The 12,164-nt window shown below is 40.3% G+C and overlaps 1 protein-coding gene across 2 annotated transcripts in view; it reads left to right on the top strand.

Annotated features, from left to right (window-relative positions):
- Nucleotides 1-11,859, top strand: part of LOC122563823 (chondroitin sulfate synthase 1-like) — a 312,921-nt gene extending 301,062 nt beyond the window's left edge. Inside the window, exons 2-3 of one of the 2 annotated variants that reach the window (XM_043718017.1) lie at nucleotides 7,036-7,083; nucleotides 9,591-11,859. In XM_043718017.1, coding sequence (XP_043573952.1) covers nucleotides 7,036-7,083; nucleotides 9,591-11,162 — 1,620 coding nt within the window. In that variant the 3' untranslated portion in view covers nucleotides 11,163-11,859. The remainder of the gene's footprint in view (nucleotides 1-7,035; nucleotides 7,084-9,590) is intronic. The other variant, XM_043718022.1, reaches the window with a different exon arrangement.
- Nucleotides 11,860-12,164: the final 305 nt, after the last annotated feature.

The raw sequence follows: 12,164 nt of genomic DNA, 5'->3' as shown, positions 1-12,164 counted from the left end.
TCTCCCCACCCCCACCCTCCTCTAGCTTATCTCTCCACCCTTCAGGCTTTCTGTCTTTATTCCTGATGAAGGGCTTTTGCCCGAAACGTCGATTTTACTGCTCCTCGGATGCTGCCTGAACTGCTGTGCTCTTCCAGCACCACTAATCCAGAATCTGGTTTCCAGCATCTGCAGTCATTGTTTTTACCTAGTTGATTTTAACCCTACTGCGAATCCTCTTGCAAGGATGCCTGCCTTGAAGAAGTTTTGCTCCTTTCTCTACAAGAATCTCAGCGAGTCCCTCTCCCACTGCAACTCCCAGGTCATTTCCTCTGCCCTGATATGATATTGGCAACATCATTTATTTCATGCTTGATTTTCTTTTCCATAGATAAAGAAATAGGGCAGAATGTGAAGAGGCTGCCAATTTGTTAGAGCCCATTTTGCAGTGCGTTGCCTAAAATGGATTTTACCACATGGTATTGATCATTTATTTTAAAATCATGGCTCCCTAGATGTACACATCCAGCCTGAGCTTCTGTTGACTAAAAAGGATACTAACCAAAAAATATCCTGATATTGTTTTGGTTTTCTGTTATAATTTATTTTTTCACCAAATTAAAGATGCTAAACTAATTTTTGAAGATGGAAAGCTGACTAAGCCTCGTCAGTTCTGACTTCAGTTGAAATTAAACTATCTCATTTACTGGCAGCCATTTTTTACAGCAACATCTGACCCGAACTATGCTAAAACTTAGACAAAGGACATCTTTGTCCTTTATTTCAACATTTAATCATTTGGGATTTTATGCATAGACTTGACATGCTTCCAAGTCTAAGCAGATATGTGTTCCTATGAGAGTGTTGCAGTAATTTCTGGTAAAAAGACTGCAAAAGGAGCTGACTGAGCATGATAAATATTGTCGTGGTATGTTGAAGATCCAACATTTGTCTTTTTCCAGTGTGGATACTGATGAAAAATATTCATTTAGCACTTCCCCTATCTCCTCTGACTCCATGCACAGCTTCCCACTGCTGTCCTTGATTGGCCCTAATCTTACTCTAGTCATTCTTTTATTCCTGAATATACTTATAGAAAACTTTAGAATTTTCCCTGATCTCATCCATCAACAACTTCTCATGTCTCCTTGCTCGTCTTAGCTCTTTCTTTAGGTCTTTCCTGGCTACCTTGTAACTCTAAATCACCTTAACTGAGCCTTCAGTTCTCATCCGAACATAAGCGTTCTTCCTCTTGACAAGAGATTCAACGTCCTTAGTAAACCAAGGCTCCTGCGCTCAACAATGTCTTCCTTGTCTGACAGGTACATACTTATCAAGGATACGCAGTTGCTGTTCCTTGAATAAGCTCCACATTTCTGTTGTGCCCATCCACTGCAGTTTCCTTCCCCATCATATGCATCCTAAATCTTGTCTAATCACATCATAATTGCCTTTCCCCCAGGAATGTCTTGCCCTCCAAACATTTGCCTTCTAGTTTTCAATTCCCCATCCTTAGCAAAAAGACTATCAACATTTAGCTGATCCATTACCCCTCATGATTTTATACACCTTATTAAGGTCACCCTTCATTCTCCTACATTCCAAGGAATAAAGTCCTATCCTGGTCAATCTCTCCCTATAACTCAGGCCTACTAGTCCTAGCAACATCCTTGTAAATCTTCCTTGCACTCTTTCCAGTTTAACTATGTCCTTCCTTTAACATGATGTGGAGAAGCTGGAGTTGGACTGAGGTGGACCAGGTCAAAAATCAATTGACATCAAGTTATACCATGCCTGAGGAAGGAGCGGAGCTCCGAAAATTTGCAATTTCAAAAAATCCTGGTGTCATTTGAATTTTGACCTTCCTCTAACAGGGTGATCAAAACTGCAAACCATTCTTCATGCGGCCTCACCAATGACTTACACAACTGTAATTTAATATCCCAATTCCTATACCCAGTGCCTCAGTTAATGCAGGCCTGCACACCAAATGCCTTCTTCACCACCCTGTCTCCCTGTGATGCCATTTTCAATGAACTGTGTCCTTGTACTCCTAGGTCCTGCTGTTCCACAACACACTCAGGACCTTACCATTTACTACCTTGATTTGACTTTCTAAAGTGCAGAACCTCACATTTCTCTGTATTGAATTGCATTTGCCCATCCTCAGCCCACTTTCCCATCTAATGAAGATCCCTCTGTAATTTTTGATAAACATCCTTGCTATCAATGATACCTCTGAATTTTGTATCATTTGCAAACTTACTAATCGTGTCTGGTACATTGACATCCAGATCACATATGTAAATATAACAAAGGTCCCAGCACCGACCCCTGTGACCACTAGTCACAGGCCTCCAGTCTCAGAAACAACCTTCAACAATCACCCTCTGCTTCCTACCATCAAGCCAATTTTGAATCCAGTTAGCTAGCTCTCCCTGGATTCCATGCAACCTAACCTTCATGACTAGCCTGCGTGTGGAACTTTATCAAAGCCCTTCCTATAGTCCATCTAGACAAAACCCACTGCACTAACCTCATCTATCCTCTTGGTTACCTATTAAAAAAACCCTAAAAGATTTGTCAGACATGACCTCCTGTGCACAAATCCATACTGACTATCTCTAATCAGGCCTTAACTGTCCAAATATTGGTTGGTTGGTTGGTCCTTACTCTAAATATCCACTCCAACAACTTGCCTACCACTGATGTCAGGCTCACTGGCCTGTAGCTCCCTAGCCTCTCTTTGCTACCTTTCTTAAACAATGGAACAACATTAGCCACCTCCCAGTCTTCTGGAACTTCACCAGTGACTAAAGTTTAAGCAAAAATCTCTGCAAGGGCCTCTGCAATTTCTTCCCGCGACTCCCACACTCCTGATTTGTGAATTGTAGATAGTGGACAGGCTTTGGGGAGAATAGACTTAATTAGGACCAAGGTATTTATCCACCTTAATGCACTTTAAGGCTGCAAACACCTCCTCTCTGGTATGTATGCAGTCCAATGCATTCCCACTTGTTTCCCTTATTTCCTTAGCATCTGTGATTCTCTGCTTAGTAAACACTGAGGAGAAATATTCATTAACAATCTCCCCCACACCTAAATGGTCATGCTGATCTTTAACGGGACCTATTCTCTCCCCAGCTACCCTTTTACTCTTAATATAGCTATAGAACTTCTTGGGGTTATCTTTAACCTTATCTGCCAGGTCCATCTCATACCCTCTTTTTGCTTTTCTAATTTCCCTCTTCAGTTTGCTCCTACACTTTTTATAGTTGTCTGGGGATTCACTTGAGCCCGATAGCTTGAACCCAATGTATGCCGTCTTCTTTTTCCTGACCACAGCCTCAGCCAGGGATCCCTAAACCTGCCAGCTTTTCCTTCACCCTAACAATGACATGCTGCCCAAAACATCAATTCTCCTTCTCCTCTGCTTGAGCTGCTGTGCTTTTTCCAGCTCCACCCTTTATCAACCCCAAAGACTAGCAGTTCAAGGAGACCGCTCATCACCACCTTCTCAAGAGCAGTTAGAACAATAGAAATGTTACAGTACAAAAGGGGGTCCATTTGGACCATCATGTCCATGCCCACCCAAAGACACACGCAGACCCTTCCTGATCCCATCTTACTGCACATGGCCCATAGCCCTGTAGCTTATAACACTTAAGATGCAGATCCAGGTACTTATTGAAAGAGTTCAACATCTCTGCCTCCACTACTTATTCAGGCAGCAAATTCCAGACACCTACCACCCTCTCCATTTAAAAAAAAATGCTTTTCCTCATGATCCCTCTAATTAGAATTAGAATCCCTACAGTGTGGAAACAGGCCCTTCAGTCCAGCAAGGCCACACTGACCCTCCAAAGAGTAACCCACCCACACCCATTCCTCTGCATTTACCTCTGACTAATGCACCTAACACGATGGGCAATTTAGCATGACTAATTCACCTGACCTGCACATCTTTGGATTGTGGGAGGAAACCGGAGCACCCACAGGAAACCCACGCAGACACAGGGAGAATGTGCAAACTCCACACAGACTATTGCCTGAGGCTGGAATCGAACCCAGATCCCTGGTGCTGTGAGGCAGCAGTGCTAACCACTGAGCCACCGTTTTGTCCCTTACCTTGAATCAATGGCCCCTAGCTTTTGAACTTTCTGCCAAGGGAAACCGGTTTCTCCTGTCTCGTAATTCTTCTGGTAAACGTTCTGGTAAATCTTCTCTGCACACTCTCCAGAGGAATTGCATCTTTCCTATAATATGGTGACCAGAACTGTATGCAGCTGCTTCACCAGCGTCTTCTACAGATTCATCATTATTTCCCTAGTTGTGTATTCTGTACCTCTGTCAATGAAGGAGAGTATTCCATATGCCTTCTTTACAACCTTATCCAGCTGTACTGCTACCTTTAGGGGCTTGTGCATTTGTATGTCAAGATCTCTCACTTCATTTACCCCTCTCAGTATATTCCTGTTTATCGTGTATTCTCTTTTACTGTTTTACCTCCCTAAATGTATTACCTCCCAATTATCAGAGATGAAATCCATCTGCCATTTATTCGCCAATGCCACCAATCCATCGATATCATTTTGGAGTTTACAGCTACCCTCTGCACCATAAGACCATAAGACATAGGAGTGGAAGTAAGGCCATTCGGCCCATCGAGTCCACTCCGCCATTCAATCATGGCTGATGCGCATTTCAGCTCCACTTACCAGCGTTCTCCCCGTAGCCCTTAATTCCTCTAGACAACAAGAATCTATCAATCTCGGCCTTGAAGACATTTAGCGTCCCGGCTTCCACTGCACTCCGTGGCAATAGATTCCACAGGCCCACCACTCTCTGGCTGAAGAAATGTCTCCGCATTTCTGTTCTGAAATGACCCCCTCTAATTCTAAGGCTGTGTCCACGGGTTCTAGTCTCCTCGTTTAACTGAAACAATTTCCTAGCATCCACCTTTTCCAAGCCATGTATTATTTTGTACGTCTCTATTAAGTCTCCCCTTAATCTTCTAAACTCCAACGAATACAATCCCAGTATCCTCAGCCGTTCCTCATATGTTAGACCTGTCATTCCAGGGATCATCCGTGTGAATCTCCGCTGGACACGTTCCAGTGCCAGTATGTCCTTCCTGAGGTGTGGGGACCAAAACTGGACACAGTACTTCAAATGGGGCCTAACCAGAGCTTTATAAAGTCTTAGTAGTACATTTCTGCTTTTATATTCCAACCCTCTTGAGATAAGAGACAACATTGCATTTGTTTTCTTAATCACGGACTCAACCTGCATGTTTACCTTTAGAGAATCCTCGACTAGCACTCCCAGATTCCTTTGTGCGTTGGCTTTATTAATTTTCTCACCATTTAGAAAGTAGTCTATGCGTTTATTCCTTTTGCCAAAGTGCAAGACCTCGCACTTGCTCACGTTAAATTCCATCAGCCATTTCCTGGACCACTCTCCCAACCTGTCTAGATCCTTCTATAGCCTCTCCACTTCCTCAGTACTACCTGCCTGTCCACCTAACTTCGTATCATCGGCAAACTTCGCTAGAATGCCCCCGGTTCCCTCATCCAAATCATTAATATATAATGCGAACAGCTGTGGCCCCAGCACTGAACCCTGCGGGATACCACTCGTCACCGGCTGCCATTCTGAAAAAGAACCTTTTATCCCAACTCTCTGCCTTCTGTTAGACAGCCAATCCTCAATCTATTACATGACCAATTTTGCTGTCATCTGGAAATTTCCCAATTGTGGCACCCCATGTTCAAGTCTAAATCATTGATGTATGAAACAATCAGCTTTCCATTCACAAAGGCAGCCATCATCACTAACCCTTTGTTAGGGGTGAGCTATAAATGTTCACCTACCCAACAATGCCCATTTTCCATGGATGTATTTTATTAAGAATTGTCTGTAAGAGAATAAAATATCCTGAGTCCAAAAGTGCTCCATGAATTAAAAAGAAGACTTCAACTTATATAATTGTTTCATAACCACTGGGCCTTGAGTGTGGTCACTGTTGTAATGTTGGAAATGTGCATTACCTTTACCATAAACCAATTAATCCTTAAAATATACTAATTTTATCTATTTACAACAATTTCAAAATTTTCAAATGATCGGCAGTTTTCTTTTGAGATTATTATGTTCCTTGACACATAGAGAACTCCCAGGAAACCGTACCAGACACTTACACTTTGTTAGCTACAACATGCTACCAAAGGCAGAGCTAGTTTCTTCAGATGGTTGTTGATTTCTTGCACAATTCATATGGTGGAAGAGAATAGCAAGGCTACTAGAATATGCTTTCATTGACCTAATGTCCTTCATCACATTTCTGCCCCATTATGAATTTGAGGTGCTCATGTGCATTCTGCTTTACCTGATAGAAGGACTTAATGTACCTAATGTCAGTTGTCAATGTGCCATTCAAACCTGAGCAGTAGTATCTAGGTAAGATATTGTATGATTTGCAGACATGCATGAAACTATTAAATATATTGTGGTCTGGAAAATGCTTTTTAATATGTTAGTGTAATTGGTTGCATATAGCAATACTGCTAATTGAGGAACATGTTTATTTTAATCCTCATTAAATTATAACAGGGTAAAAGAAACTTTTTCCATAGCCTTATGTTATTTGAGGTTTATTTTTAGAAACAGTGATGTAGCAATGCTCATTTATACACAGTAATGTAGTAATTAGCCAATTCATCTTTTTTATCAAGCTGTGGAAAAGAACTGCAATAAGGAAAAGATCCAAACTTTGTTTCTGTGAAGTCATTCACTGCACAAGCATTAAATGGGAGAACAAACCCCATATTTCTTTCACTCATCTCCTTACCTCAATGAATGAAAACAGAACAAATGTAACAGTTTGGATACATTCCACTGAGTGAGCTTCACTATAATTATATTAGTTATGTCAAGAGATTTAATGGGGCTGCTGAAATGTTAAGGCACAAACTTATGAAGGATCTTTGTCAATCGCACGTGGATTATTTTTTTGAGATTCTTTCTGATACTTTATTCATGGCTTTCATATTTCAGCAATGGATACAAGACAATGCCAGAAAAAGACTCCTGTTACACTTCATGGTAATTTGTCGTAAGAGAACCTGGATATTAATTATTAATGACTGACGACTCCCCTGAGTTTTTAAAACATAAAGCACACTAATACATTATTACAAGCCTCTCACTTCTGAAATTGCTGTTGAGTAATGAGCTGGGGAATCAGTGACATAGTAGTAATGTCACTGGACCAGTAACTTCGACCCCCCCAGACTTATGTTCTGGGCATATGAGTTTTCACCATAGGTGAAGTGAGAGGGACATCAAGGCTCCATTTGACAGTGTAGCATCAAGGAACCCTGGCAGAACTGAACTTTTGCAAATTGGAGAAAAACTCTGCTGTTTAGAATCATACATGTTAATGTAGGAGTTCTTCATGGAGTTAGACAGAGAATACAGCAGAAAACAGGCTATTCGGCCTGACTGGTTTAAGTGTCTTTAATGAACTTGTTGTGACACACCACTGCAGCATGTAGGACTTGAACCCAGGCCTGCTAACCCGGAGGCAGGGACATTACTGCTCCACAAGAACCCGAGTTCCTTCGGACAGTGCCCTAGACGCAACCATTTTCACTTGCTTCATCAATGATCTTAAGGTTAAAAGCGGGGATAGGGCAATCATCAGCCATAATGTCCAGCACAACTATTGATTCTTCAGGCATCAATGTAGTCAGTGTCAAACGTAAAAGGACATGAACAATACACAGACTTGCATTGATGAATGATCAGTAACATCCATGCCAGGTGATAGGATTAGCTTATCTTCAACTAGAGAGAATCTAATGATCACTCGTTGACCTTCAATGATAGAAGCGGCCCACTTAATTTTCAGCTGTCCTCAAGCATTCACTACACCCTTCACTACCAACACTCAGTGTAGCAGCAGTGTGTGCCATCTACAGGATGCTGCAGAAATTCACCAGAGTACCTAGGAAAGATTATTTCCATATAGAAGGACAAGGGCAGCACACACATGGGAACATCACCACCTGCAAGTTCCCCTCCATGTCACTCTCCATCTTAACTTGAACTATATCGCCGTTCCTTCACTGTTGCTGGGTCAAAATCCTGGAATTGCCTCACTATTGTGGGCCTACCTACAGCAAAAGGTCTACAGTGGCAACTGACCACCATCTTCTCAATTAGAGATGCATGATAAATGCTGTCCAGCTAACAATGCCCACCTCCTGAAAATGTATAAAAACATGCAAAAATTGAATTCAACAAAATCTAGAGTGAGTGGAACAGATTGACAGAGTACCCAGAGCAAAGGCCAAATGCATTGCTGATGGTGGTAGAGAGATGTAAGATGGGTATAAATGAAGGTATGAAAAGGGGAGAAGTTAGGATTCTATTTACTTCTCAAAGAGCAACTAAGGATCAACTGGCCAGTGACATCACCAACCCTAAACAAATAAGAGAATGATGGAAGATGCCTGGAGGTATTTATATTATTTGCATGTATTAAACAATGTTTACCATGAATTTAGGCATATATCTTCATGATGGTTCAAACTGTCCCTGGTCTCTGCAAGTGTTGTGGTCAAACACCTAAGGTAGGGGTTAGTACCTCAAACATGTAAGTTGGGGCCAGAACATAGTTGAAGATTTTTCAGCAAACACCAGAGAAAATGGGGGTCTGTTGCTCAAAAGGTATAGCCTCAGCCTCTGATCTGGAAGTTCTAGATTCAAATACACTCCAGGAATTGGTAGGGGCAGTCATGCAATTCAAACTAGCTGATATATGCTTCTACATTTTCGTCTGTGATGTTTCTTCTCTCAGCTGCTGAATTATCAAGAAAAGAGTGCAGGATTTTTATTCAAGGTTATCTAATTTCCAAACAGAATGACGTAATTGTATAGATTTTTAAATGAAAATATTATAATTATCTGTTAGTGCAACTATTGATTGTAATTAAAATCAAGATCCTTTATATAATTAGATGGAAAAAATAAATAAAGATGAATCATGTGAATATGAAACCAGTATAGATGAAGAACACATAGGAAATATTGGTCAAGTGCATGTGAAAGAACCTGTTATGAAAAGAGTCATTGGACTCAAAATGTTAACTCTGCTTTCTGTCTATTGTTCCTGGACCTGGGAGGTCCTCTAGCAGTTTCTGTCTTTGTTGTAGAAAATATTGATTGGATTTCCCCATTTGACAGAAAATCTTTGCTGCCATGAGTATCGAATTCTGTTAGTAAATAGCTTTGCAGGAAGCCCTTAAAATTATCACCTGGGTTGCAGATTGTGGCATGGTTAAAACAGCAGTTTTCCACAAAAGGCAATTTATTCTGCGGTATGAAAACATGTTTACAGCCAATGACTATTACAGTGGGTGTCTAACAAATTCTTTGCAATTTTACCAAGAAATGATCATTTCTGAGAATTTATTCTGTTTCTTGTTTACTTATTTTAAGGTTGTGTTTACCCTCATAAATATTGTGTAATGTCAATGCATAAAATTATCTTGATATTTACTTTGCTTCAGCAGTAAAGTAACATTTAGTGTTTTTCAATTCCTCAGATGCAACAATTGTTCTATGAAAACTATGAACACAACAAGAAGGGGTATATTCAGGATTTGCGTAACAGCAAGATCCATAATGCGATAACACTCCACCCGAACAAAAGGCCTGATTATCAATATAGATTACATAACTACTTGCTGACTCGTAAAGTTTCAGAACTACGTCATCGAACCATTCAATTGCATCGAGAAAGTGTTTCTATGAGCAAACTCAGCAACACTGAAGTACGTAAGGAAGATCAGCAACTTGGAATGATGCCATCCTTTATGCGCTTCCAGCCTCATGACAGGAATGAGGTCCTTGAATGGGAGTTCCTTACTGGAAAACATCTTTTTAGCATGGTGGAAACACAAATCCCTCGTCAGGGTATCAACAGTGCGCTTCGTGCCGCACTGGATGACACTATAATGCAGGTTATGGAGATGATCAATTGGAACTCTAAGACCAGAGGACGTGTAATAGAATTTAAAGAAATTCAGTATGGCTATCGCAGAGTTAACCCAATGCATGGAGCAGAATACATTATGGATCTGTTGCTACTTTACAAGAAACACAAAGGGAGAAAGGTGACTGTTCCTGTAAGACGTCATGCCTACATTCAACAATCTTTCAGTAAAGCATTCATGAAGGAAGCTGAAGAACTTAATGCCAGAGAGCTTGCAGACAGCATAAACAGTGACTCTCAGTCTTTCTCATTCCTTTCAAACTCACTGAAGATCTTCTCGCCATTCCAATTCACAGAGATCACCAAAGAGCTTAAACAACGAAATGATCAGAAAGTTCACATCCTTGTCCCTCTCACTGGAAGATATGAGACATTTGTCCGGTTCATGGAGAACTTTGAGAAGACTTGCCTTATTCCAAATCAGAATGTAAAACTATTCATATTGTTGTTCAATTCTGATCCAAACCCGGAGAAAGGCAAGCACATGGAGTTAATGAGAGAGCTTAACCTGAAATATCCTAAAGCAGATATGACCATTCTCCCTATGAAAGGGGAATTTTCAAGAGGCCTAGCCCTAGAAATGGGCTCTTCCTCATTTCATAATAACAGTTTACTGCTCTTCTGTGATATCGACTTAATATTTACTCCAGACTTTGTGCAACGGTGTAGGGACAATACAATTCAGGGAGAACAGGTTTATTTTCCTGTAATCTTTAGTCAATATGATCCAAAAATAGTTTATGGCGGCAATCCAGTAAATGATAATAACTTTGTTTTCACAAAGAAGACCGGTTTCTGGCGGGATTATGGCTTTGGAATAGTTTGCATATACAAAAGTGATTTGTTGCATGTTGGTGGGTTTGATACCTCCATTCAAGGTTGGGGACTAGAAGATGTGGATCTTTTTACAAAAGTCATCTCCGTTGGCTTGAATGCCTTTAGAAGTCAAGAAATTGGTGTTGTCCACGTTTACCACCCTGTTCACTGTGATCCCAATATAGATCCTAAGCAATACAAGATGTGCTTAGGGTCCAAAGCAAGTACATTTGGATCAACAATGCAATTGGCAGAACTCTGGCTTGAAAAACATCTAAATGGTGGATACAATAGAACTGTATCCTGACATTCAAGGACACTCTCTCAAAGGGTTTTACCTCACATTTTTACATTGTTATGCTTTTGTTTCCAAGTCGCCTCTTCCAAAGAAGATTTTCAAAGCATTAAGGTGAATTAAATTTATGAATATTTTAGCATCCTATGGAAAATGCTTTCAAAATGGATTATTTTGATCTTTTTGCCTAAAACTGGGGAAATTCAAAACACTTGAGGGTACTGTCAATCATGTTCCTCCTGCAGGCTTTATAAAAGTGCTTCACATGTCAGAATCAAACTCAGAATTCAAAACTGATGTGATGGAAATAATGCCACAAAAGTGCTTTAAGCTTCAAGTGGGAAAGAACTATTCTAGACTTTTTAATTTATGTTCAGACTTTAAATTGTTGACTTTCAGCATCTGCAGTATTTTTTAAAACTATGTGAACAAAAGTATGATTGTATGTTTGCTTTTAAAACTTTTATGTGGGAATATACTCTCACGAGATTACAGGTACTGGTGACCAAGCTCTAAATGTCTGAAAATGTATGTATTCTGTATACTGTGTACAGTGACTTTAGATGACTCCTTGTTTCTTCAATGGAAACATGCTGCAAGTAGGCATGTATCTTCATTCCTGTAGCTTTGTATCCTGAAATACCCCTTCAGCTTAGAACAAATCATTTGAGAACACTCCTATTTATAATAAAGTATCTGCATAACATCATTTCACTTTCTAAAAAGGGTTGTATTGTTTTTGACTACTTGCTAAACTCTTTGGACTCCAAACTAAATTTGTTTTGCCTGTTATATGTCTGATGTGTAGTGATTTACCTCATTGATGATCAGAACATTGCAGTTATGCAACAGCAATTTAGTGGTGATTGCTGCACTGCTGGAATCATCTCTACAATTAATACAATTTACTGATTTTTAGTGTTTTAGCAATGTAATTACATTTATTGACAGTATATGCCTAAGAGCAGACCAAACTTTCTCCAGGCACATTCATCGTGGGTTCCAGGAACAGTT

The sequence above is a fragment of the Chiloscyllium plagiosum genome, chromosome 2 (genome assembly GCF_004010195.1).
Source record: "Chiloscyllium plagiosum isolate BGI_BamShark_2017 chromosome 2, ASM401019v2, whole genome shotgun sequence".
NCBI classification, from domain to species: Eukaryota; Metazoa; Chordata; class Chondrichthyes; order Orectolobiformes; family Hemiscylliidae; genus Chiloscyllium; species Chiloscyllium plagiosum.
The sequence above is the reverse complement of the archived record's forward strand: the minus strand, read 5'-3'. Positions and strand labels throughout refer to the sequence as shown.